This window comes from Nothoprocta perdicaria, unplaced genomic scaffold (assembly GCF_003342845.1).
Source record: "Nothoprocta perdicaria isolate Ctin4 unplaced genomic scaffold, notPer1 scaffold_270, whole genome shotgun sequence".
NCBI lineage: Eukaryota > Metazoa > Chordata > Aves > Tinamiformes > Tinamidae > Nothoprocta > Nothoprocta perdicaria.
The window spans coordinates 124,594-152,512 of record NW_020455500.1 but is presented as its reverse complement, the minus strand read 5'-3'; the positions used below and the strand labels follow the sequence as shown (position 1 = coordinate 152,512).

The window sequence follows — 27,919 nt, the reverse complement described above, 5'->3', positions numbered from 1 at the left end:
GCCTGTGGTGGAGACCTGGATAATTCCAAAGAGTCCTGCTTATACCAGCCCTCCTGCACCAGTGTGCGTGCTCCTGTTGTCCCATATGAACTCGCCCAGGAAGCTCTTTTTGGGCAGGTTTAATTTTCCTCCGTTTGAGCAGCAACTGGCTTTGTGGTACTGCCACGTTGTCCCATTTGTTAGGGGATCCCAGCTGCTAGCAAAGCCCCTCTTGGTTGTCCCCCCACCTGCCACCTCAGCTGCCTTGGTGCCATGTGGTGCTCTATTCTTAGCCTCCTCTAGCTTGTCACACCAACAGGCTCATCAGGAGGTGTGAATGATGTCCACCCTTGGGAGGGATGCTCAGAGGGGTGGTTTGACTCCAGCTGAAGGATGGGGCTCCTGAGCTGGCTGGAGATCCCAGGTGTGGCACTTTGTGCAGTCAGGAGCTCTCCTGGTGTTGAGYGAGTCTCCTTGTAACAGGGTGTAGTGTCCTCTGTGAGATCCTTCAGCTGTGTAAAGAGCAAACTGCCCTCTCGTACTGGCTAATCATGAAACCCAATGAACCAATGGAGCAGGGAAATGGAAGTCTCCACCCTAAAGGCTGGGAGATTGGGACAGGAGGAGAGGATCTGTCCTCTGTTAATACTCTGCTGCTCAATCCAGAGGAGTTATTGGTTGTGGGGTTGATGTCTCTGAGCCCTTTCTTGTAGCAGGCACGGACAATATCACAGCCATTAATAGTGGATATTATGAATGCAGAGCTACCTGCTTTGCCTCCATCTTCTCATGGGTCTGTTGCCATTAGAGGGGTGGGGACCTCTTTGGTCCCCTCCAGGCCAGGATGCTGGTGGTTAGTGCCCAGTATGGTGCATGACCTCTTTGCTTGGTCTCTGTGGAATYAGACACTATCTTGGGACTCTGTAATTGTGTGGCATTTTGGTAATATGTTTTAAATGAGATGAATGACAAGTCCATCCTGTCTGGCCTGCTTTGATGTCATAGCAGAGCTGTACTGCATRTGCTTGCCTGCCAATTAGTGCTTCAATTAGTGTTTTGCTGTTGAACTCTTGGCCTACTCAAAATAAGCTTTGTCGTTGGGTTTGTGGGTGACATAACGATGAAAAATTAAGCCTCCATGTCACCAGGAGAGTGCTTATCGGTGGGAAGTGCTCATGCAGAGCTTCTCTTTCTATTTTGCTTGTTTTGCTCGTTAGCTCCTGTTAGTCTATCTTGGTGTAATCAGACCTCCGCCTTTCAGCAGCTCTGAGTCATGAGGGTGGCTGCTGCCTTGGGTGTCTCTGGCTGGGGGGCTGTCCTGGGTCTCCTACCGTGTGTGTCGGTTGGGATCTGGGGTGTTGTGGGATGCTTTGGATGCTCCCTGCAGAGGAAGTCGGCTCCTCCTGTGAAGCTCGTGTTGTCCCAGTGTGGTACTGCGGTCCACGTGCCACAGGCGCTTGGGAATTGATAGGGAAGATGTGATTATCAGTTTGGCACACGGTGGAGGATGTGGGAAGCAGGACAACTGTCTGAAATGAGAACTTTTGGTTAGGTCTGCTGACGACTGCTCACGTCAATCCATATGGACCATATGCTTCTAAGCAGTCTCCTCGTCTCATTTCCTCCTCAAATACTCACAGCTGTTTTTCCTGCCTCTTCAGTAGGTTTTTGTTCCTGTAAAGAGACTGACAGCTCACAGATGCTCCTGAGAGCCCCTGCTGCATCCTCCTGAAGACAGACTCTTACTGTGATCTTCAAGAGAAGATAAGGTGTAGTGTCTCTGCAGGACGCCTAATTGCTGATGTTTTGAAGTAAGCCTTTTATTTTTTGCTTTATTCTTTTTAAAGCTGAGAACAGTTTGCTGTTCACTTGGGTTGGGAAGTGAGTGCGTGTATAGGAGGTGGGAAGGTATCGGTTATGGCTGGAGAGGAGGGGAAGGAGAGATGGAAGACATGAACGTGTGACTAGTGTACTAGTGCTGTTCAGCACCTCGTTTTGCTGTTATGCTCCTGAAATCTGCGTTGAAGTTTATTGTGCTGCTTAGTTTAGACTTAGACTTTTTTTTCCAGCCCAGGTGACCCTTGACTGAAATGATATGGTGCTTGTGGTACATCATTGCTGGCCCTCAGCTTTGTTCCTCYTCTTGGGAATCTGACTGCTCATAAGTAATCCCTTTTCCACTAAATATTCAGTTTTCCAGGGGAGCTGAATCACGAGTGTGGCTAAGCAAGTCAAGTAAGCTCAGGGTAGGGAAAAATTAGCAGCAGGGCACTTACCTCCATGTACTGTCCCTTCCATTCTGCTCTTTTTACTTCTGCCGGTGGAATAAATTATTGCAGCCGTCTGTAATGTAGTTAAAAATCTGGCTGGGGTCAAGCAGAGAAGGGCTGCTAGAGATGCTGATTCCTCTTGAATGCAGAGGACTATGCACGTGCTTTTCAGTTCATGAGCGGATGCTAAAGGAGCATCCAAAGATGCMGAGAGAAACGGTGTCCTCCTCTAGACAATCCCTCTGTGTCCTGCTAGGAAAGTGAGGATAACGGGGTGAAGTAAGACTGCGTTGGGTTAAATGTCCTTAGCCTAATGAGTTGTTGGGCTGTGTCTGTAACGAATAAAACCTGCAGGTCTGTTTGTGTAGGACGTCTGTGTGATCAAGGCCATTTAAATACTGAGAGCACACCACACATCTCTGCTCCTTAAGGGGAGCTCATTTGTCGTAAACCATAACAATGAATTTTCCTTATCACCTAGTCCTTRGGTCGCTCTGGCTTTGCTTTGAATACTACCCAGCTCATCTTTTGCAGCTGTGTCAAAGAGAAAGGTGTCCCAGCAGCAGCTGTATCGGTCAGACACATAGGAAACCTTCTCGTTGGGCATCCTGGTGCACATCTGTGGTTGGTTTCTATTTCTCTGCCTTGTCTTCGGGTGTCCGTGCCCTGCTGATGGAGAAGCTCTTCTCTGCAGCATGGGTGTGCTGGGGCTGTGCCGTTCCCTTCTGAGCCCAGGTGGTAAATGATACCTTAGAAACCACTCTAGGAAGTAGAAAATAAAGTATTCTGATCTTCATTCTTTTAGAGCACTTTTCTTTAGAAGAAAACCCACAGGATAAGTGTGGCCCTTCCCTCTATTCACTTTTCATAGCCTCCTTTGTTTTTTAATTTGTGTTTTTCCCCCTTTAAACCCCTCCCATCCCCTAAATAGAACAGACATCAGCCTGCAAGCAAAGGTTGCCAGACGTTGGTCTTGTGGATTATAGTGGCTTTTTAGCCTGGTTGGAGCCTGAACTCCACCCTATGTAGGCTTGGATTAAAAATAGCCTTTTTTCTCAGCAGGCTGTGTGCAACGTGTTCATGGCTTGGATGGCTTCTGGGGCACTGGCAGCCCTAGGAAGCCCTTCAGCTGTAAAATGCCTCAAAAAAATACATTTATTGCAGATTCAGCAGAAAGGTCTAAGTTGACCCGTGTCAGGATGGTGTCTAGCCAAGTGTCTGGCTGCCAGCCATGTACTTCTCATAGAGACTTGGTTCAAATTTTAGCTCTGCTTCTTGCAGGGCCTAGCGGAGTTTAAAACTGGAGGCTGGTGACCACAGACCCTGAGATGCTTGAGCAGAGCTGGTGGTCTGTCTTCTGCTAGCAGGGAGAGTTGGCTGGACAAGGATGGAGAGGTGAATGGATKTGGATTGCTGAGCCTCTGGGAGCAGGATGCAGTTGAGTCCCTTTTTCTTCTGTGAATTTTTGCTTCAACCGAAGCTGCTATTACGGAAACGTTGGCACAAGCTGTTAAACTTCATTAGCTCTGTACTTTTCAAGCAGAGGTTTTTATTTTGCTTCCTTTAGGGTAACGTCTTGGGGCAAAGGGAGGGTTTCCTGTGGGTTTCAGGAGGCCCCTGAGGCTCTGTTCTCCTAAGGGGCAGAGGAGGGAGTCTGGGGGACTTTGGGATCAGAACGGGCTCCTGGATGGGGAGCTGCTGCTGCCAGCTGAAGTATGTCCCAAATCAGGCAGAGTCACAAGGGTTGGGAGACTTGTCCTTCCCCAGAGCCCTCCCCTCGGCCTCATCTGTCCACATTTGAGGCACATACTTCTTCCCCTTTCTTTTAAAGGGAAAAAACAAATCAAGGAAGGGGTTGGCCACTGTCTGCTGTGGTGATCTCATCTCCCCACTGCCTGTTAGAAAAGGCAAGCCTCAAAGCCAAGACTCTGTGGGCGAGTCAGTGGTTGGCCCTGCGTAGGGTAGGGGAGAGATGAGCTGCTCCTTGCCTTGGGCATCTGTTCTGTCTTGCAAATCCCACTTGTGGATTTATTTTTCTCCTTTTATTTTGCTTTCTCTTGTCTTTGGCCATGTTTGTGTGAGGCAATGACTTGTTTTATAGAGGAATGRAGAATGCTGGCGGCTCACCAGCTCCTATCTTCTGCTCAAGGGGAAGGTGATGGCCTGCAAGCCATCTGCGATGGGCAAGTGYGGCCCCATTGCCTTGGAAAAAGGGCCTTGAAGTTTGCTGGAGTCCTCTAAGGCTGTTTGGGATTGGGGATCAGATCTAAATAAATGACTGTGAGGGCAGAGCAGACAGGCTTGGCCCGTATCATGACTAGTTCTGATCTGGGCTTCATGTGCTGGSAGTGGTTCTCTTGGCCTTGTTGGCCAAATGTCTTTCTGAAATGCCTTTTTTGTCCTCAAATTTTGTGGATGCTGTTGTGGACCTATTATGGGTCTTCTAGACTACAGGACAAAAAGTTTCAAAATAGGAAATTTGTTCTTTTTTTAACAGCTTTGGAAGACAATCCTAAAACTGGCTTTAGAAGGGAGCTAGAAAGGAATTCTTTTACTTCCCTCCCAAAATCTAGGTGCAGAGCCTTCGACGTTTCTCTAACTCTCAATTTTCCAGCTTTAGGTACCGATGGAGGCTGTGGTTCAAGGTGATGTTAGTGGGTGCTGGCACAGGAGCAGAGGGTGTTTTGCTCTACAATGCAGTAGGTAGTGCTGCCCGGGACCTGGTTCCCATCAGTGCAGCTCATGTCTGAGTTTGGTTTGATAAAACTGCTTCTGTTGCCTGGCTCCAGATGATGGGGGGACGGGACTGTCTTGCTTTGAGAAGAAAATAATTAATTACACGCTTCTAGGGACATTCCAACTGAATTATAGCCTCTTTTTTGAGGCAGGGGGAAATGAAGGTTAAAAGAAATTCCTTTTGTCTTCCATCTCTCTCTCTTTTTAATCCTCTGTGAAGACAAACATATGAAAAGTATTTTGATACTAGAAGGAAAATAGGAAAGCAGATGATGCTGTAGCAAACTTACATGTATGGTACTGTTTCTTTGCCAATATGTTAGGTATTAAATAAGAGCTCTTCAAAGCTGAGTGCCCTAGGTCTTTAAAATGCAGATTGGAAACAGTGGATAACAAACTTGCATCCTTTCTGGATAGACAAAAGGTGATATGCAGGGAGTTCTTAGCAATACAGGATTTTGCCGTCAGTGTGACCCATTTCCATGTTCTTCCCTGCATGTTGCATTGGAAAATTGCAGTTACAGCCCTGTGATGTGTGCCTTATTTTTTCTTTTTCTTTTTTTTCTTTTTTTCCACCTCCCTATGCCCATTTTTTTATACTATCTTGACTATATGTTATCTTGACTTTGCATGCTCAAAGTGCCACGGAACAATGCGAATTGTCAGTGGCAGAAATAATGGCTACAAGCAATGCAGGGTGTGTGGAAACTGAGCGGAGAACTGAGACTTCCTGCTTTGCAACAGCGTCCTACTGCTGGTATACCTGCTAGCTCCTAAAGGGAAATTAGGGGTTGGAGTTCCTGTATTTGTTGCAATATGTCTTGTTTTTCATAAATTTGATTGGGTGATAGTGTTTTTTGTGGGTTTTTTTTTCCCCTCCTATTTGTGTTGGTCTTTGCCCAGTGGTGCTGCAGGTTTAAATGCATTTTCCTGGTGCAAAGGGTTTGCAGCTTGACTCCTGCTTATGAAGAATTTATRACTGGGTCTCGATGTCAGCTGCTGAAAGCACTATAACAACATAAGTGAGGCTTCTGCTAGAAGAAAAGCAGGCTCCTTCTGCTGAAAACTTCCGTGGGGGGTATGGAGAAGGCCAGCGAAGCTGCCAGCTGGGTGGCATCAGTGGCTGGGTGGCATTCAGTGACTTGGTGTTAAGGACCCCATCTAAGGAACATCTGAAGGAATATAAATCCTGGGTCCTTGTTTAYGCTGCCGTCATAATCTCGTGCTAACTCCTGCTAATGTGCCGGGAAGGGAGTGGGGAKGTTGTTTGGGTTTGGAGCAGGGCTGCGGTTTCGAGATTCCAGGATGCCGAGTGTTGTTCCAGGGACAGGCTTGGATGCTCTCCCTGCCGGAGGCTCTGCTGCAGGATGCTGATGGGCAGGCTGATATTCAAACTGCGCTGCTGTTTTTTCTGGGGTTAAAGCTGTGTTTGTCTTCTGCTACAAATGTTGGGAAGCTGGAGCGCTGCAGCAGAGGGCAAGTGTGTGTGTATATATTTAAAGTGTGTAATAACAGAGTGTGTGTGTGTGTGTATATATACACACACATATGTGTTCCACCATAAATCCTGCAGTTAAATGTTTCCTTAACCCAGCACAGAATAAGGTGTTGGCCTTCAGCTGTTGGGAAGCAATATTGCAGTTTTCTTCCTGCATCCCGAACAAAACATTTTGCCTCCAAAAACAGATTGCAAGGATTTTGTAAGTTGCCTTATTAGGTTTGGTTCTGTGCAGACAGTTAGGGAGAAGGGGGTTAATCCTTGTTTTTAAGAACTTATTCCCTGGTAGCAATGCTTTGATGGAAGGGGATGAAGAAGAAAGAGCAGCACAGCTGCAAATGCATGTGCATTTCTCTGTGTTCCTGGGAGCAATAAGCAAATTTCTGAGTCTTGACTTCAGTTGAATTCAGTTTTCTGCACAGAGGAGATGGGGAACTGGCCCTTCTGAAAACTGAAAATATTTTGAGTTAAGCAGCCCAAATGTCTGACCTAAACTTTAGCCTGCTCCTTTCTGCACTGTCTGGCCAAAGCTGGGACTGAGCTTTCCTCGGGGACGCGGATGGGAGGTTCCAGTGCAATCCTGCCTCTGCCCTGTTCTTGCCCACCCCTTAGCATTCTTGTTGATCTAATTTCAAGCTGGGCTCTTGCCACTGTTTAATACAAACCAAATGCTGTAGCAAAGGCAGTGTGTTCAGACTTCTTGTTGAAAAACTTGCATTTTGCATGGCTCTGAATCTCTTGGAAATTCCTCCTGGGTGGATGGTTATTGTACTTCCCAGCCTATGGCAATGATGGGAGGGTCTCCCAGCCTTCCTTCCCCATTGCTGTCTTCTCAGAGAGGCATATAGCCCTTCTTTCTAGGTTGTATAAGGCTGTTTGGGGCTGTCKTCTTGCTCTCTTTCCTTTAAATGTCTCTATAAAAAGTCTTGTAAACCCATGAAATGGGGTAAGGCTCAACCCTGCAATGAGGTACAAACAGCCTTGAAACCAGGGGCTGTGCCAGAGCTTTTATGACTGGCATCAGTCAATAATTCACCTCAGGGCTTTGATCATTGGGTTGCAAACAGCTCGGCAGATAGCAGCGCGCTGCCCTTTCACATGCACTGCTCGTGCTGACCATCGGTGCTTGGAGCTTGTTGGTCTGGACAACGTTGYGCCTCGTACTGTTCCTCACAGCCAGATAGATCTTCCCTTCCCTTCTGGGGAGTAAAGATGTTCTTTGCCTTCTCGTAACTAGTATTTCCTGGGCTTTGCAGAGATGTCTATGTCTTGTTATTCAGTGAAACAAGCTTTTTATTTGCATAAATTTGTAAAGCATTGAACTTTACGGCAACACGCTTGGCACTCGCACATATCCTGCAAATACTCTCATCTTCCCAAGCATCTGTGAAGGACCCTGTGGCCACTGGAGCAGTGCAGAGTTAACCTCTCTGGCAGAAGTTTTCCTGCTGGGGTCTGGGATGAAAGGAGCAGTTCTGGGGGCAGCTAACAAATCCAGCTCCAAGCTGAATACTAGGAAAACTTCAAGGTCTCTTGAGATCTGTGGTTAGTCTAAAATAGCTGAACTAACAGACCCACTTGCACAATACCACTAGCCACGTGCCAAAGTCTTAATGTCTGCTGGCTCTTGGCTACCTCCGGCACCTGGCAGGACACTTGGCTGTGACACCATGGACTCCTTAATGACCTTCTCACTGGGCTGCACCTGGAGATGCTCCCCAGGGTGACCTTGGGACTCCACCTTTGGGGYTCACCTCAATTTCCCCAGCAGCAAACCTGCTTCCAGGAAGGGGGTACCACCCCATGGATGCCTTGCGTGCCACCCCTACCACCTCCCACATCCCTGCAGCCGGCTGGGTCATCCTGCAGGATCCTGGTCCACAGCAAGCCCGAGCCACCTGTAACTGCAGTGGCATCACCTCTASTTGCGTGGAGGTGAAGATGTTATTAAGCAGCCCTCAACCGCTGCTTTGGCGTAATTGCCAGTCCTGCTGCACTCGAGATTTATTTGGAGAGCCACATCCTTTCTGCTGCTGTAATCTTATTTTGAACAGTACAACAATTTACTTTCTGCTTAGTAATCTAATAGACTGCTCCYGTAGTCAAGTCACTGATGGAGTTTGGCATTAGAGATGACGCTTGTTTGCTGTTGACTTTCTAAATCCACGCTAGGTACGGTATTTGGCTTTGATAACTGTATCTGTCCTTTAGGGCATGAAAAGGTGGAAAAGGCTGTCTGTAAACCTTGCAAAGCCATTGCTGCTGCTGCTCAAACTGCAGCTTGTTTCTTCAGTGAAAAAGAAATTTATCTTCCAATGGAGACTTGTGTGAAAATGGTCCGTGTGCAAGTGCTTGCTCCTCTAATTTGTATGGTAGTATAGACTGCAGTAGGACTATTTCTCGGTATCTTTTAAAACCTTATTTCTTTAGCTTTGCTGAATGCCATAAGACCTTGATCTTACAGGATTTCTGAACCTTTTGTAAATAATTCTGAAGTTTATTCCCCAAAGATACGGCTGCCAGCATCTGTATCCTCAGGGAGCAACCATGTGGTTCCCGGGTCACCTTAGTCTTTCTATTTAAAAAAAAAAAGCCCTGGACATTGGATAATCTCAAGGGAAAAGCGTCTTCCTTCATTCCTCCCAAAGTCTCCCCTCCCCAGAGCCACCTTTGTGCCTCCAGAATTTAATAACGCGGGTGACTCAGTCCTAAATATAAAGGCTGCTTCCGGCCTCGTCTCCTGGTGCCTCATTTCCTGCGGCTGACATCAGCAGAGCCTCTGATTTCCTAACGAACCGAGCGGCGCGGCGGGAGATGCCCCCGCACGCAGACATGGGCATGGGTGAACTGGCAGAGCTCTGCCTGGCTCYACCACTGTTCTCCAGTTTGCAAGATTTGTCTTTAAAATGCAGACTAAATCTTGGCCCCTAATGCTTATTTCAGCTTGCTTATTAATTTATTTTTATTAAATAAGCATGAACCTGGCTAATGTCTTCCTTTCCTGCTGCTGCTGGGCTCTCTTTTAAGGTGGAAATCTAGCAAGGACAGATCACTCTCCTTGAAGACAAGGGATGAATTGAGGAGCTAAGGTCCAAACTGCTTGGTCCTGGGTTGTCCAGTCCTTCCATAGCCACTCACATTGAGGGAACACGTAATGTGGTCAGTCAGCGGCATGAGGTGAAGCCAAGAAATTCCCAAAACCTCAATTTGCTTTAAAAGGTGCAGAGGAGAGTGTGTCTGTCTACCCAGATGCAATTCCTGTTAAAACTCTTCTCTTTAAAACAAGAGATGCGAACAAAACTGGAGGCGGGGAGAGTCTGGCACGTGGTAGAATCTGTAACTGAGGGTCTCAAGGTCCTGTAGGGACAACTGACCACTCACCATTGTGCTCAAGCCGTGGCTGGCAAAGCGGTGGGGTTTCTTTTGGAAAGGATAGACCATTGAGCTTACATGATGCGACTGCAAGGGGGTTGAGAGAAGCTTGGAGACTCCAGGCTCGTAAGGGATGAAACAGGATGKGGCTCAGGCTGCAGGAGGGCCTTTAAGCTGAGCGGAACTGCTTCCTTATCTCAGCCGTGCCAGCCTTGGGTAGCRCGGCCTGGGAAGTTGCGGGCATCGTAGACACAACAGCCCTGGCTGSGTGTGCTGCTGTGGCTGGGGAGCTCTTGAAGGCCTCGCTGCCCTGAACTGCCATGAAATGGTTAAAAAAAAAAACCCCAAAAAGCAATGCTCACCAATGCCTGTGTGCAGTGCTGCAGGGCAGATGATGTACAGTGGAAAGTTTGCCTTAAAAAGCCTGGTGTTCCTGCTTCTTGATCCTCATCTTCCCCTTCTGCAGGCAGCAGTGGTGACCTGCAGCAAGGGGCCGGGGCTGGGACCTGGGTGTCACCCCTGGGGCTGCTCTCCTCTTCCTGCTCCTCCTCCTCTGGTGTCGCAGCGGGATGGCCAGGCCTGGGTTGACTTCTGGGTCCCTCGGGCTGGATGTAGCCCAGCCCTCGGCATGGGCTGGGGCACCATGCCAGGGGCTTGTTCATCGCCTTGAGTTTCATCACTTAATATTGCGCTGTGACCAGCATTGGCACAAGGTCTCTCGGCCCTGCTAGTGGGAGGAGGAAAGACTGTCCTGGAGCAGGCAGGTAAGCTGGAGTCTAGGAGGTGACAGTTGTCCTCTGCTGGGTGGTGGGACTTGGTGCTCAGCCGCAAGGCTCTCGCCCTGCGGAGGTGAAGGCTGTAGCTTTTGGGTGGCTTTTGGTGATCCTTCCTCCCTGCAAGCTGTGCTTGTTCTCCAGGGATCGCCCTCTCTGCTGCTGCAGCTGCCGTGCTCTGCATTGGGCAACGTCTGGAGGGCAGGCGATACCGCGGCCTCCCAGCGAAACCTGGCAGCGGGTGCCCAGGAGGAGCCGCCTCCTTGTGCCACGCTGGGCCGGAGGGATCCGTGCCCCAGGCTTGTCCCGYGGGGAGATTTTGCTCTTTCGGAGCTGGGTTCATTCTGGTGCATTGCAAACCGGAGTCTTGGACATGRTTAGTGCGTTGTGGTACTGCTGGCTGGGACTAGAGAATGTCTGGCTCCTTCTCTCTTGTATACATCCCATAGATCCTTATATTGCATCTTTGCCTKCTGTGCAGGCGGCTTTGGCTTTATGCAAGTGACCGGATGATTTTGCAGCCCGATGCTGGTGCAGTTCTCGCCTCACCAGAGGATCTTCCCAGCAGTGGAAATTGTTCCCTAGCAGTGGTGTGCTTCCCTAACGGGCTTCCTTCAGGAGGGAGGAAGAGGCAAATGAGCTGGCCTACCAAACCATCTCCAAAACTCCCGATTTTGGAAGCCGTATTTGCCCATGCACCTCTAGGAAGCAGGATGGGAGTGCCCACGGAGCCGCCGTGGCTTGGCCACGGCATGACGTGCTCACGAGCGCCACTGGCGCGGAGGCTGTTCTTGCTCTGGGTGTAATTGCAGGTTGCATCAACACGGCTGCATTTGGAGATGTTTGTAAAGTGAAGTGCTGCTAACGCTGCCCAAAAGCTGGCTGTGGACAGTCCTGTTTTTGCCAGGTGCTTTTCTGTGATATGCCACCCCTACGTGCTCTGCTTGGCCAGGCATCGCCTTGGGTCCGCAGTGGCTGGAGATGCCCTTTGCCTTTCCGTAATCACTGTTAGCTGTTGAAGTACAGCAATTAACCTGGGAAAAGGAAAGAGAAACAGTAGTTCTGCAGATCTGTGCGTTGATGGCTTTTAGTTGCCCAGCCCTGCTGTGGGGATCTTCTCCCCTTGGGGCTGCTGCTCTTTCCCAGCATCTGGAGGCAAGAGAAGAGAGTTATCCTTTCCCTTCCCAAAGCTGGGAAGCTTTTCTTCCCCAAAGCAGCTATCAACCCTGTAACAACTCTCCCCATGGCACTTTGGGTCTCGATAGAAGGTTTGTGAGATGTGTTTTGCCCTCTCCAGAGCCTTAGCACTTGCCCACGTGGGGCACGTGGGCTGGTGCCATGGGACGTGCTCCCGAGCACAGGGCTGAGGGCTTTCAGCAACGGGTTGCTTCCACCTCGCTGCGTCTGCTGGGAGGCTGCAGCTCCAGCGATGATGGGAGCAGCGGGGATGGGGCCCGTTACACCCAACGTGCTGCCGAAACCGGCCGCTGGTGACTCAGAGCCGTGCCCGGCCGCCTGCCCTCGCCACGGGCTTTTTGAGCCAACTTCGCTGCTTTAAAACTAGATTTGCAATTCTGGGCATAAAAAATCCAGCTTGGGGTTTTTGTTATATTTACCATCCTGAGGAAGTTGGCACACCGCACGTTTTAGTGTTTTTTTCCTCTTTTTTTCTTTAGTACCTCTTTTAAAACTTAAACAGCTGGAGCTGCATTTCCAGATGATGCCCAGGTGATGACTCACTTTCCTAGCTGAGGTAATTTAGAAAAAAAAAAAAGTGGGAGCAGTGACTCAGTTCAAGTATTTTTACTTTTTAGGATGGTCGTGGGTTTTCCAGGTTCTTCACTAATGCACATGTGTGTGCTAGTAGGTGATATCCTCTCCTGTGGGTTACAGGAGGGCTCAAATGTTGYGGACTTTGTTAAGGATAATTCCATATTTCACAGGTATTTATTGTCTGTATATTCTGCTTTGCCCTGTTTGCGATTTATCCTGAAATTATTGGAATTGTTGCTTGTTTGTGGTGTTTTGGTTGATATCAAATGCCTGTCCAGGTTTCCTCTGTTGCAGAACAGTTCAGCTTGAGCTGTGGTTTAAGTGGGAACTCAGCTGCGCACCTGGTTAAAGGAGCTGCACTCACAGAGAGCATGAGAGTGAGAGCCACCAGTGGCTCCCATCATGGGGTATTTTTGCTTTCCTGAGAAGTCTCTGGGTGGATCTTCCTGAAATCCCAGTCTGGCCCATCTTTCCCAACCTCAGTGTGCAGGGGCTTCATATAATAGCAGAACTGCTTAAGCTTGCAGGTTGCAAAGGGGAGCTGCCCAGATCTCTTGAGCACATGAGCTCCTGGAACAACATGCTGGGCTGAACAGCTTGGACTGCTGGGCTCGAAGCCCTTTTCCTGTAAAACAAACTTTGTGCAGCTTGTTCGCGTGGGGCTATTATAGAATCATAGATATTGTTTATACTGAATATATTGCATCGGGGTGATTCTGCTTGACCTCAAAATCTGCTGCTCGGGGGCGCTTTGCAGCGGTCAATGCCAGTCTAAGCACATGGAATGGCCAGGTGGAGCTTGCCTGATGCTGTCACCTCCACTCCTTTCTTCCCCATATAGGGAAAATTATAAGGGAAAAGTGCTGGCAGGGTGGACCTCATAGCAGCTTGTGACTCCTCTTCCAGGCTTCTCACCTTAATCAGGAAGATTAATGCTCTGCCTTTGGTCAGGAGAGAAAGGGGCCAAATTCACCACTTTCTCCTGAAAAAGTCAGTGTTGAAATGACAGAAGTTGTTCTACTTCCAACAACCGCTAGAACACCTATGCCACAGTTTTGATTTATTGCCATCCAGCATTGTGATCTTGCTCTGAATCAGACTATTTTGATTTCATTACTTTTAAATACCTCCTCAACAAGGAGTCTAGCAGTGAGGAAAGGGCAGAAAAATATTTTTCTCTGTGTATCAGTAGATCTCAGCAAGTGGTTTGTTAGGTGCGTTCCTGTTTTTTTAAGAAACTTTTTAAACATAATTTCCGTGTTTTAAGGTATGGTTTCTAGTTTTGAAGTGGTTTGTTTCCTATTTAAGAACATGCTCTTGCCACRATGTTCTCCGGGCCTTCAGAAGCAACAGGCTGCTGGCATTTCACTCCTGGCCGTGCAATTTCAGGAAGGCTCCATTTGCTCTCAAGCTGATGAAACAGTCTGCAAAGGTGTTCGATCATGTCTTTTTTCTTGCAAAAAGGCTGTACAAAACTTACCCAAACCCCAGGAGCAGAGGAAGCTCCCCATGGTCTGACGCTCGGCTGTCTAGCTTGTGGCAGCTTGTTTGCACTGAATAAGCTGTGACTGGAAGAATCTTTAATTTAGGAATTGGGTTGACTTCCCTGCCTGGACAAGTGGGGAACTAAGAAGAATGAGTAACACGTCTTGCTTTATCACTGAATGTTGAATATCAGTGACTTCACCTATGAAGCAATGAGAATGGAGGCTGTAGCTGCCGCTGTGGGGGCTGCAGCATCCCGTGTGGCTGAGACAGGTTTGAGCCTGGCCTTGACTTGAGCTTTTTCCAGCTGCGGGAGGCTGGGCTATAGGCCAAGGTCCTCTCACACCATCCTGAGGAGCTGGGCTTTTCTTGGGCAGAGTTTTAAGAGATGGAGGGATGTGTTTCAAGCATRCCTATGGAAAAGCCTATGGAAATGGGCATGGTGGCCCCTTTCAAGTTTCCCTTGGTAGAGAAATGGAGCAAGCAGAAGGTTAATCCTCTCCTTTGGGGGGAGCTGCAGGAGAATAAGAATTACTATGAGAATAAGAATTTCCTGAGACACGAGCATGACTTTCTTTCTGTTCCACAGCCAGGAATTTAAATAAAGCTTTATTTGGTGGACTACACAAGAATAATAAGAAGAATTACTATGAGAATAAGAATTTCCTGAGAGGCGAGCATGATTTCTTTTTTTTTTTTTCTCCCCCTTTTCTTTTCCTCTCTGTGCCAGAGCCAGGAATTTAAATCAAGCCTTTTAAGTCTTGGTCCACTAGCTTACATGAGGCCACCCCTTTTCCCCTACTTTCTTGCTCTTTGATTTGAATTCCCGTATGAATATTATTAGMTTATGCAGGTTTAGGGCAGATTGCGTTTTCAACTCTTCCTCTCCAAAAGGATATTTAAGGCATCACCTGCTTCATTATCCAGGTGTTACTTCATGGGGAATATTGCCATTCTGCAGGCACCGATGGGAGCGAACTGTTGAAATTCAGGAGCAAGTTAAACTGATCTAGCAGGTTATGGTCTTAAAYGTGTGCAAACCCTGGAGTGGTTCCTCTGCTAAAAGATGCATTTGCCCGAGTGCAGCGTTTAGGAGAAGGATTTGCCCAACATTTTGGGGATGACTTTGTTGGTGTCTCGAGTATTTTGTCTGGTCCATGCGGTGCCCTGCCACGTCCCCACACTTTGCAGGTGGTTGCAGCTTGGCTCTGGGTCCTCCAGTGAGGAGAACTGTGGTTTTCAATCCGAACCTGCTGCAGGAAGGTGGATATCCCATGGAAGCAGGTCTCCAAATCTGGAGAGAGCCTCTGGCCGGCCAAGTGCAATGACTAACACCAGGTCACATCCCTGCTGCTAATGAATTTGACAGGTTTTTTCCCCGGCYGTGGCTGGGAGCTGTGTAACTGCAGCAGCAAAAGCTCTCGGGCTGCTCCCAAGTGAGAACGTGGAGCAGGGAGCATGAGGCATTTGCATGGATACTGGGAATACTCAGTAGTGGTGCTTTTGACAGCTTAAAGAGATGCTTGATAGGTTTGCAAAAAAATTATGGCCATCAATCCCTGAACTTCCCCGTCTCCCAAAGCRGCATCTAGAGCCTATCCTGGAAAGACTCGCTCTTGGACCAAAATTGGGCTGGACCAGCACCCAGTGCTGGGTGCACACAGTAATGGGTGGTGTATCCCTCAGTCCCTGTCTCCTGTCTGCAAATGCTTCCAAGCACAGCGCTCCCTGAGCTGGGAGGAGGATGGGCTGAGCTCTTGGGTGCCTTAATTGGATCCGATTTGGGACAAATTGCAGGGATTCTCCCCCAAATTAGGTGTTGCTGAGGCACGTGCATTAGGCGAGGGGGTCCCCGCAGGCACAGGCTGAGCCCAGATTCTTGCTGCTCTGCAAGGGAGGCGGCTCTTTGCCGGATTAGCAAAGACATGCAAATTTTGAAGTGCTTTTAATTTCCTCATGTTGACTGACTTGCCCTCTCATGTCTGGAGCCCTTGTCATGAAAAGCCAACGAAACCACAAGTTCCTCCGAAAAGAGAAACACGTCCYGCGTGAGTCACAGTTTCTTGACTAGCCCTATCATCCTTTTTATTTATATTTATTTTTATATATATACGATGAGAAAAGGTATTTTAATACATTTTGTGCTAACATTTTGACATGTCTCTGTTTGCCTGTCTAATGYACGGCTGCTGTTAATCAGTCAGTTGTTGCGATATGAGACTGGGAGGAGCCCGAGAGCRATGGAGTGGCTGAACCAGCGGCACATTCCAGCCCTGTTTCTGTTGGAATTGCTCGACTCCCTGTCGGGAAATACGTGGTTGCCGTGTGTTTTCAAAATTGAATTAATCTGCCACCTTTCAGGATGACTTGCAAATGCCTCAACGCTGCACAGTTTACTTTGGGAGGGTTTTTTTGTGTGTGCGCGTGTGTTTTTTGCTCCTGTTTGAGCAGTGCTCATAGCCCCGTGGTGGCAGAGGAAAACTTGACCTGGTAGCAGAGAGCCCAGCTTTTCCAGCTAAAAAGAGCGCCGGGAAACAGGCTGGTTTTAATAAATAGCTGCAGTTCACTTGTTCCTAGACGCTCATAAAGCCYCCGAGGAGGCAGGCGCCGAGAGGGGTTTGCTGGTGCTTATTGCTCATCCCCGGCTGCTCCACAGCTGTTAAAACACAGCGACGGCGCCARCTTCGCCTGACCCGCTGCTACTGCAACAGGGAGCAAATAATCCCCCCAATCCAGCAACTGCAGCGTGTTTCGAGGATTTTTTTTACCCAAAAATGTGATGCAGACCCTATCTGGGAAGGCAGTTGATATTGGGAGACTCCTACCTGCATGGGGAAGTGAAGCTTTTGCAGCATGGACCCAAGATGTTGTCCCCAGCTGGTTCCAGAATCACCGAGGTTGCTTTTCTGGAGGATGCCCCGTCTGTTTTGTAGACTTTCTGCTCTCAGCTTGTAGTGGTCTTGGCTGTTCGTTATGGGGTTAAAGATGCTAGAGATGGGTACCAGCAAACCAAATCTCAATGAACTGGTTGGATAATTACATTCTTGGAAATTCCTCTTTAAGGAAAGTCCTAATGGTTTGAAAGTAAAATAGTAGTAGGAGTGGGGATTAGGAGTAGGAGTGGGGATTAGGAAAGAAGTATTTATGAAGCGGGGGTTGCCTGAATTTTCTTGCCTGAGAGTAGCCTGTAGAAGAAGCATTTTCTGCTCGTTAGAGCCAGATAATTTGTCCTTGTGCCAGGCAGGATCTTCCGAGCATCCCTCTTTGCTCCTTGCTGGCGGTCTCTTAGCTCTCCTGCCTGACAGGTCGTGCAGCTTTTCTGCCAGAATCGCCTCTGCCCTTGATACCTGAGTGTTTCTGCCAGTTGTGCCTGCAATGTCTTGTTGCACGAGACATCCCTACATCTTGCAGTGAGCTGCACGGTGACATTTCTTGCATTGCTCAGGAGTGAGGTCTGCTCCGCTTTCCTTCGGCGCTCTGCAGTGATGCAACCTCTTGTTGACTGTGCTCTGTCCCAGGGCACTGTGTCTGTCCATCTGTTCTCTGCTCAAAGAGCTTTGTGCTGTCCAAAAGAAATAATGTATTATAGAAAATCGGCATTTTTGGCCACAGGCAAGCTTGTTCTGATGCTAATAAGTGCTTGTGAAGACATCTCAGAGCTTTAGGTGAAGGAGGCTTGCTGAGGGGATGAGGACAGTGGGAAGGAGGAGCCCTGGTTTGTTGCTCAAGCAGCGAGTGGGCTGTTTGGGGTCGTGCCTTCTGATGGTCCCAAAACCTGAATTCAGCAGTCTGTAAAGCAGAATTCAGCCCTTTGCTTACAAAGGAGTAGATAAGCCTGTTCCCAAAAGCAGAGGGGGAAACCTTTAATTTCCCAGCTTTAGTAACTGTGACCAATTAACTGAAAGCTGGAAGATCTTGAGATGCAAATTCTCATTTGAAGTTGCCTTAAGCCTGCCCAGATCCCCGTTTGCAAAGACCTTGAGCCACAGGCTAGTGTGGGTGGAGGATGCCAGTTATACCAAGGCTGCAAGGGGTTGTACCTAGTCCTTTGAAAGCCATGATTCTGTCACTCCTGAGCTCACTTAGTGCTGTCTACAGCCTTCTCCATGGAAAGTCACTGCATAGGGAGCAGCATCCTGTCTGCATGTYGCATGGGTTGCTGATTTCTGCACTTATTGCTGCTCAAAGGGCTAATCCAGGGGGTTTCTGTGCGCTCCTGGTTCAAGCAGGAGTTTTGTGCTCGCTTGTGCCTGCTCGGGAGGGTGGGCAGGGTAAACAGCCCGTTGTTTGCGTGTCTTCCTGAGAGACCAATTCTGGGAAATAGGTGATTGTTTATTCAATGGTTTTCCAGTAGAAAAGCAAAGTGCTTTTCCACGTATTTATTTTTATTTTGCAAACAACACAGTGTTTACCACTTCATGTGGAAAGGCCTCCTTTGGGTGCTGGTGAGAATCCTTCCCTTGTGCTTGGGATACCCATGCTCTGGGGCAGTGGCACATAGGCAGAGCCTTTGGCACCTTTGGATTTCAGTTTTCTTCAAATCTGGGGGAAATCCCTAGAGACGTGAGTGTTTTTGACTTTTATTTTTGACTTTACAAAACATACTTGTCACAGGTACCTTAATGTGTGCAGAACAGTGCAGCCCGTAAAATAAACACATGGAGCTAAATATTAACGAGGCTGATGGGATTTCTGACTTCGGAAACGTGCTCCTTACGGTCTTCTGAATTTCACATCTGTTTTCTTAGTTGGAAGATAAATGTGGCTTCAAGCACTCCGGTGACGTTGGTGCTCCACGGTTGCTATATTGCTGTTGGAAATTGTGTGTGTCTGGAGTCAGCCGGGTTTCACACAATGTCCTCTTCTCTCTTTAGGTACTTTGTAAGTTCATGAGATGGCCATCACCACCCAGATCTCCAAGGACGAGCTGGAGGAGCTCAAGGAGGCCTTTGCCAAAGTTGGTAAGTTGCCTGTTGTCCCAGCCAGTGGCAGGGAACACTCCCTGTCCCTGTGTTGCTCTATGTGCTATGGGTTTCTCCTGCCCTTGTGAGCAGCAGGGTATGGACAGTCTCCTGCTGCTCTCATCTTCCTCTCCCTGTTCAGGAGCCTCTCAGAAGCCTTGGTGCTCCTGGCATGAGAAGGAGGACRTGCACAGTGGGGCTGGTGGCGTGCCTTGCTGCTCAGCAATGGGCTTTGCTCCCTCTTCATGGGAAGGATGGAAGAAATATCCCCCCAGGTGTGGCGTTGCTGGAGCCCAGGGAGCACCTCTCCGGGCTTGCACAAGGGTCTGGCGGCTTTGGAATAGAAAAGCTCGTTGCTCTCCAGGTCGCAGCAGCCCCAGGGCACTGGTGGACTGGCAGAGAGCCCTTTTCCRTGCACTCATGGAGCTTTCACACCACCTGTCAGGGGCTCTGCCATCCCAGCAGGGCCCGGGACACAGTGGCTCCTGCAGGATAAATATTCCTGCTTGGAAGCTTCCCCCGAGCGTGCATCCGCTTCGGCTCTGCTGGCATTGGCAGTTTGGCTGGGCCTGGCAGATGGTGGACGGTGCACAAACATTCCTGCTTTGTGCAGGTGCGTTTGAGGCGCCGAGCTGATGAGCTCGCAGGCGAAGCCTAATTAGCGGGCGCGGACCTGGCCGTTAAGGAGCGACTTGCAGTGACAACAGCAACGCTCCGTGGCTGTTTGTGTTCGTTTGCATTGCCCGCCGGTGGCTCCGTTGCTGTGCCGGCCGGTTCTCCCGTCCGTAACGGCCAGGCTGGCTCTACGGGCGAGAGCCCGGGTTGTGCCCTGCAGTGCTGCCGTCCCGCTCCTTCCCCATGCTGGCATTTGGTTCAGGAAGCTTAAACGGGCAGAAAACTGACATCATGGGGAAAATAATTTTCTGCTGGATTAGCTTCCTGATATGGTTTTGTTTGGAGGAACATTAAAATGCAAGGGAGGAGGTGGGATGGTGTCATTGCTGCGGCGCTGATTGAGCTCAGGGAAACCGCACCCAGGGGCTGGCGTGGACCGTAAATAAGTTGCATGAGCGATCAGATCGGCGTGGGTTGCTCTCCCTTATTGCACGTTGCGATTGCTTGAGGACTGGCATTTGGCCACTGTAGAAGGCTGACCCCAATTTCCTGCTGGTGGGGACCATCTTTATGCAGAGTCCACTAATATTTCCAAGTGGGACCTAAATCTTTAACCTCTGCTAGGATCTGCAGTCTCTACCCCATGGGCATGGTGTGGTGTCTGCTAAAGCAGGTCACAGTGCGAATCTGTAGTTGCCCCACATCTTTATTAACTGAACCACCCTCTAGGAAGGATAGGGGTCTAGCTTGCCATGAATTCATGATCTGCAGGTGGAAGAATGAATTTGACAGGCAGCCAATTTTCATCAAGAAGTGCTGCGCATCAGTACTTAAAGCAAACTGCTTTGTAGGCAGCTCCCTGTTGTGCCTCGCTTTCCCTGTGGCTTTCCCAGCAGGTGGAAGTCAGAGGAAATGGAGGGAGACTAGGGACAATCTTGGTTCTTGCTTCTTGGTGTGGTTCTGAACGTGAGCAATAATAAGGATAGAGGTATAGGTGGCCTCTTCTGCCTTTGAGTAGCTTTAAAATGATTAACTTTGATGGGCTGTAGTGGCTTTTTGTTATTTAGTGTGACCTGATTAGGCTGGCTTTGCACTGGCAACACGCTCAGTAATCCAAGGCAAATGGTGACTGTCTTGGAAGAGCAGCTTGCTCTGTTCAAGAGGCTGTCCCTGTGCAGCTATAAAAATACAAAGGAAACATCAGAGCCCTCCTCATCTTGAGACCTGTGATGAGCCCTGTGCGTCTCTATCAGGTGTGGAGGGTTTTGTGTGTTTTAGGTATGGTATGACCCACAAGCATTGCTGTGGGAGGACCTCTGTCAAGAGTGTCTTCAGCGCTCTCATTCATCTTCCTCTTCTCTAAGAAGAGGTGTCCTTGGGGGTGTATAACGGGTTGCTAATTAGGTGTCTGGCCTTCACTTGGAGCATCTGGAGGTGCATGTAGCAGATAGGAGCACCCTTGGTCCAGCATCTGAGCATTGCACGGAGGGGACTTTGTCAGTGTGTGTTTGACCAGCCTTTGTGCGTGTTGGTGACCCTGCATAGAGACATCCTCCAGCAACTGAGGTCTGTCAGGGTGTTAGCATGTGCTCTGTCACCTCTTGCTGCCTGTGCCACCTGCAGGTCCCCATGCAACTGGTGTATTGCTTTTCTGACAGCCAGCAAAAGGCACRAAGAGTCCTGTAGATGAGCTGCTGCATGTTAGAAGCTGCTTGTAGGTGGGAAACCACAGTTTAGTATTAAAGTCAGCTATAGCTCAGGTGTGCAACTCCCAGTATCCTTCAAGCAGGTTCTATTGCTGGAAGTGATCCATGGAGTAAGAACCATCCCAGCATCTCAAAAAAAGTGATTATTCAGGGAATAATAACTGCCTAGGCTTTAAATGACCTGCATAATGCTGGGGAAAGAGCATCYTGCTCCAAATCTCAGTGAGTCTCCGAATCTGGACTGTAGGACTGGRTGTATGTGCTGTATGTCCCTGCACGTACTTGGACAAGCAGTGGCACTTATACAGCAAGCAGGCAGAACAAAATCTGCAGACTTGCTCTGATTATTTGTTTTCCTTCTTCCCAGTCGTAATAGCCAAGATAAACATCTCCGAAAACACCAAGTACCTAAAATCCCAGCCTCTTCGAACACTTTGTTCGCTGCTGCGAGGTGGTAACACAATGCTCCAAAATGTTAGCTTAAGGCAAATAGGGATCTGTGCTCCTGCTAGAGTGTGTCCTGCTGAGAGCATATATCCTTAAAAGGAAACATGTGGGTTACTTTCCCCTCTTGCATCCTGTTATTTAAGCTATTTTAAGTACTTGTCTGGAGGAAGCTGAGCCAGAGCTGAGGCAGCTTTTGGGCTGTGTTTATGGTGGCTTTGCTGCGCCACCTGCATATGGGCAGGAGATGGTGCCATATATCACTGCAGTGACCTTTTTGCAGGTTTAGCGTCCTGGCGTGCATGCATCTTTCAGGAGAAATAGGAAACTTTAGATGTGCTGTAGTTTTCTTTCCATTGGGCAGCTTGTACTGTGTCCAGGCTGCCGCTTGCCTGTTAAAACAATTTTGCCGGCTTCCATGAGCAATTCTGGGCCTTGGATTTCTTTTGGGATAGCCTCTGTYTTGACAGCCTCCTCCACTGTTGAATACCACTTCAGGGTTAGCTAGTGATGGGGAAATTTAGACCATCTTCTGGCTAAAGCCTGGGCTTGATGCAGGACATCCATCAAGGTTGCCATGTGTGGACCTACAGGGATGCTGAAATCAATTATGAAATTTGCTGATATTGCAAAGGTGACCATTTTTTTCCCCCTTCCTCATGCTGCTACCTTGGATATTTCTCTGCTATTTTGGAGGAAACGGAGAGAGTTGCCAGGAAAGCAGCTGCCCTTTGGGATGGGGGTTAGGTCTGACTGTCGCTCCTCCAGGACTATCCCATGGAGGTCTCTGGACCACCATGTAGTCAATCATTGAGCTTGATGGACTTGCTGAGCTTGGTTCCCAAGCCAGTAACATGAGGCAGCCTCCTTATTAGGCTCAAATGCTTAAGTCTGCMTTTCTGTCCCCACGCTGTTTTAGTGAGGGTGTCTGTGAGACCCCATGTTATTGCAACACCAGTGACGTGGTGTGGGGTCTTGCAGCAGTGCCAGCAGATCTGTCTGGCTCGTAAATCCTGAAATCCTGCTCCCAAAGTGGCTATTCCATGGTTACCCTTTTAAGCTGAAGTAAATCAATGGTGGGGTCTTCTCAGGTGTTGCAAAAGAGCAAGTCTTCCAGCTGGGCTGCAGTTGAGATCTGGCAGTTGTGCAATAGAAGCAGAGCTAGGATAAGATGTTTAAGTGATTTGCTCCAGCAGTGCTTTCATTTCTTATCACATGCAGCCTCACAATGCTGCTTCCTATCTTGCTATCAGAGTAAAGCTTTGCTGAAGGTCATTGCAACTTTGATTCCTGAGATTGAATGAGTCAAGGTGCAATTCTCAATCATTTTCGTCCTTTAAAACTTGATTGTGGGCTGATTGTCTGAGCCCCGAGAGGTGCTGTGGGCAGCCAGGGTCAAGCCAAGGCTCTTCATGCTGCACGGCTGCTAAATCATTTTTCCTCCATGAGCAGCAGCAAAGCCTTTCTGAATTAGGCCCAACCTGAAAGCTGAGAAAATGCTATATTGTAGGGTGAGATGAACCCTCAGAATGGGCAGATATTCACCCAGAATGCAACAAAATCTGACTTTGCATGCAGGCAGATKAGCTCTGCCCAGCTGTGATGTGTATTTTTGAAGTCTTAGCATGTCCTTACGCCTCCTTTGCAAGAATCCCTACTAAGTGCATGGGTGGTGAACAGGCATGTCTGGATTTACCCGCTGTAGCTGGCAGCATGGCAAGAAGACTGTGGTTGGGTCAGCTGAGCAGAGGCCAAGGGGATGGGTGGTGGCTCTGGGCACGCTGAAGGGGGAAAACGAAGTTGTACTTCAAGTCCATAGGCCTTGTAGAGGAGCAAATGCCCTCCTTATCTTGATTTTTTTTTTTTAATTATTTTAAGTGCTCCCCTCCCCTCTCCTTTTCTTCTTCCCCCTTTGGCTTTGAGGCAGGGAAAAGATGCACATTATGGAGCTAGATTTTGTGCTAAGAAAACTGTAACGGAAGAAGTTATGATTTATCTACAGGGGAAATAGTTTGCTGATGACATCTCAGACTRGGCTGTTTAATAAAGCCTGCTTTGTAAGCTTATATTTTTTTGAACCAAAAGCCTAAAGCCGAGGGCCAGACAGCAGCCTGTTGCTATCATTACTTGTTGGGCCAAGCCATTTTTTTTCAGCAGCATCACTGTAAACACCGAYGTTTCGTAAAGGAGTTTATCGTAGTTAGTTAATCCCCAAGACTTGGTGCTCCTCCCTAGCACGAGCCCCAGGACAAGGGTGCAGGCAGGAGGGCTGGTTGATTCCGCYTTTCCTTGGATGTTGGCCACTACCTGTTTCCATCTCATGTTCTCACTAATGAAAGCAGCTTTAAAATCCCGTACGGAGCTGGAACGTAAAGGGGCTTGGAGCAGTGGCGAGAACAAGCTGTTTGCTGGAGCGTYGTTGTGAAATAAAACTTAAAACCCACTGCCGACACCTCATTAAAGGGAAGTTGGCTTCCAGACTCGCGAGYGAACTGGCTTCTGCATTGTCCTCATAGCTCCTCTATTCCAGCAGTCCTTCGTGGTCGTACCGAGCATGGGCAGCTCTGTTGGGCAATGATGCATGAGCAAAATTCATTTTTTTTACAACCTTGGAGAGAAATTGCTGATCTTTGGCCTGGGGAGACGTGTGCGTCGCCTTTGCCCAGCCTATGGTCAAGTGGCAAGCAAGGGAGGGGGAGACTTGGTGTTTGCCATCAAGTTTGTTTCCCATTAAGAGCTGTAATCCCAGCTGGGCATCTCTCCTTGCCTGGGGTGGCTGCTTGGACATCCAGCAATGTCCTCTGGGCTCTCYGTGCCCCTAGAGCAGATTGTGCCTGGAGGTGATAATGTCTTGCTAAGCAGGCAGTGCTGCTGGGCCTCAATGTCTAAGCAAATGCCATTGCAGAACGTTTTGTAGCAGTATTAAAAAAATCTGTCAGTGTTAAATGACTAACATCATGATGAACATGATTTAAGGAACGTAAATGCAGGGCTGAGTTGGCGTTTTTGATGTTTTTGTTCAGCACGCAAAAAGTGCTGTTTCATTRCGTCCTGTTTTTAACATGCACCACAGCTGTGGGGCAGTTAGATGTATAAAGTAATGCATGCATAAAAGTGTATAAATGCAGAAAGTTATAATTAAGAATACTTATGGAAATRCAGATGCTTTTTCCTGCACTAGGCTGGCTTGAATGCACTGAGAGCTATCCCCGACTCGAGGTCAAAGCCCCCATTGCAGCAAGCCAGGGAGGTTTTGCTGATCCCTCCCCAAGGAAGCGTACTGCATACTTAGTTTGTGCCCTGGTTTTTGATTCTTGGCTTATTCTGTATTATATCCTTTGGGTAGTATGCTCTAGTGGAGTTGTCTGCAGTGTGGATGTCCCACTGTAGACCTTTGAGCACGTTCTTCTTCTGACCAGATCTTGTTGCAGAGAGGACCAATGATCCATGTGATGTGGCTCCAAGTTGGGCAGCATGAGTTGCTCCATAGAGCCCATCTGAGCATAAGGGACCATGTTTTTACCTTGCTGTCCGGGGTTTGTTCTTCTKGATGATGGGACCATTGCTAAAGACYCTTCTCCTCTTCCTTTTSCTCCTCAGACCTCAACAGCAACGGGTTCATCTGTGACTATGAGTTGCATGAGCTCTTCAAGGAAGCCAACCTGCCTCTCCCCGGGTACAAAGTGAGAGAGATCATCCAGAAGCTCATGATCGATAGTGACAAGAATAAAGATGGGAAGATTAGCTTTGAAGAGTTTGTCTATGTAAGTGGTGTTTCTGAATTTCCAGCGGTCTGCTTGTGCTGTACCTCCTGGTTGGCAGATAGATGGCCCTGGGGAAAATGTTTTAAGAATATATTAGAAAAGGAACTGGTCCTTGGTCCTTGGCCACTCACCCTCATCCTGGTCATCTTTCTAGAAAACGATTGCTTTTGAAGATTTACCATCTAAAAATCAGCTCTTTGACAGACCCCTATATGTGATATATATATATGTGTGTGTGTGTGTGTGTGTGTATTTTTTTTTCCTCCCCCCACCCTTGCCCCGTGATTTTCTTCCACATATTTTTCCTATACGAAAAATCCATCGGAGGCTGAAAGTCCATTTCCATGTTAGGGAACAACTGGAAAGAGAGAAAAGAAAAAAAACTTTCAGTTCTTCTGACTTAAGCTGCTCAGTTTTTCCAGGCACTCGAATGAATGGTTGTTTTCCCGATGAGAGCAATATGAGTATAACTTCCTTTCTCAATTCTGTTGGACTACTGGAATTGGTTAGAGACCTGAGAGGTCATTTCAAGGTACACGTGGAAACTACTCCTAGCTGCTTGTTTAGGAAAACTCAAGTCCATTTGTTGCCTATAAAAGGAAGAACTGTAATAAGGAAATGGAAGAAGCTGAAAGCTGAATCTACGCTTTATTGTTTTCTTTTGGAAATAAGTCAGAAAGTCCTTTTTGGTTTGCTTGTTTCCTTTCTTTAATAAAAGCATAACATTTCTGAGGAACTCCCTCCTTTTTTACCCTCTGAATGAATGTTAGAAGAGTCGCAGCATAAACGAAAATGCAGTGCATGAAGGGAACTACTTTCATGTCAACTACTTTTCTTGATATTTCTTAATTTTTCTTCACTTTTTCCTGTTCCTTAATTGTTTTCAGACCCTCTGAACTTTTGAGTTCGGAGTCAACTAGTAAGTTGGAGTTTGTTTGCAGTTTGCGAGCACTTGCATGCTGGGTGCATGTTTCAGCTGGTGGTTGGAACTGGTCCCTGTGTCTCACTCGCACTGGAGAGGAAGGAAAAATCCCTTCCGTCATGTTTTATGGTAGGGATGGTCAATTAAACTTGAAATATCCTACAGACAACCAGATTACACAGTAGAAACCATGATTAGTTGGAAGGTTTTGCAAATAGAATTGCTTCTATTTTCTGCCTATTTTTGGTGGGCTTCGTGGTATAAAGGACGATATGAGGCTGGTCAAATGAGTTAGGAGTACCTTACCTTGAAAACTCCTATTTTCAAAGACACTGCACAGTGGTAGCCCAGCAAAGGTTAAAATAATTGAACCTTCTTCCTGCATTAAAGCATCTCCTCTGCCCTCAGACATGAGGACGGTTGGACAGTTGCCGTTGAGAACAGCCTTACCTGAAGCCTTTGCTACAGATTAGGAGATGAATTCATTACGTGCTTAAAGCGAATCATCTTTTTTTGTCTCCTGTGGTCATGGACATTCTTCTGTGTGAACTAAAGTCGCACTCACGTGAGCACCAGGCTTTCACAGAAACACTGGAGATGCACAACAGCTCTGGAAGCTGCTGCACGCTCCCTGCTCTCCTCCTGCAAAGTTCTCAYGGTTTTCTGGGTGGTACTTGAAGGATCACGGTGTGCAAATGACTTTGCACCCAATGCTTTTGTTTCAGGAGCAATATTTGCAATATTTAGCTTCTTAAAGAGAGTGGGACAGCTCTTTACACCTCACCCCTATTAAATTTAACACCACTATAATGTTGCCAGGCCACTCACCTTTGCTGCTCTTCATGCAAAGTTTGCTTTGAAGCTGAGAAGAGATAGCAAGCTTCATGGTTTTGCATTCCTTCTATTTTTTTGTGAGGAGAATCTTTATGTCTGACAAAGCACTTTGATTTCTAGATTTTCCAAGAGGTGAAAAGCAGTGATATTGCTAAAACTTTCAGAAAAGCCATTAATCGTAAGGAAGGCATCTGTGCRATCGGTGGCACGTCAGAGCTCTCCAGCGAAGGGACGCAGCACTCATATTCAGGTATTACTCTGGTGTTTGGGTGTGTTTTTTGGGGAATTTATGGTGTTATGAGGAAGCGTATATTAAATTTACGCTTGGTTATCCTAGAGGAAGAAAAATACGCCTTTGTAAACTGGATAAACAAAGCCCTGGAAAGTGATCCTGACTGCAGACACGTTATTCCGATGAACCCCAACACAGATGACCTGTTCAAAGCCGTGGGAGACGGGATTGTGCTGTGGTAAGTCCTGATGGCTCCTGAATTAAACAACAACAAAAAACCAACTCCCCTAAGACTCCTCAATTAAGGGTATTTTCTTTCTATGTGTGCAGAATGTTTTTGCATRCATAAAGCAGGGCTTAATTGCAGGGGCTTTTGGTGCCTTTTGTGATGCTTCTGCTTTGATGCCACCTTCACCGGCAGACGCTTTGTCCAAGGCTTTTGTTCACGTTTGAGACAGTTTGCTGAAGGGGCGAAGGAAACTGTTCAAAATCTCCCATCCGTTGGGCTTGCAAGCAGTTATCACAGTAATCTGCGTGGAAATGTTAGCACCTACA

General features: G+C 47.9%; 1 protein-coding gene across 2 annotated transcripts in view; it reads left to right on the top strand.

The window, feature by feature from the left end:
* The first annotated feature begins 1,645 nt into the window (after positions 1-1,645).
* The window catches only part of PLS3 (plastin 3), a 35,100-nt gene continuing 8,826 nt past the window's right edge, over positions 1,646-27,919 (top strand). For both annotated transcript variants that reach the window (XM_026040897.1, XM_026040896.1), the window contains exons 1-5: positions 1,646-1,790; positions 18,761-18,847; positions 25,213-25,376; positions 27,253-27,382; positions 27,470-27,602. In XM_026040897.1, the coding sequence (XP_025896682.1) occupies positions 18,781-18,847; positions 25,213-25,376; positions 27,253-27,382; positions 27,470-27,602 (494 nt within the window). In that variant the 5' untranslated portion in view covers positions 1,646-1,790; positions 18,761-18,780. The remainder of the gene's footprint in view (positions 1,791-18,760; positions 18,848-25,212; positions 25,377-27,252; positions 27,383-27,469; positions 27,603-27,919) is intronic.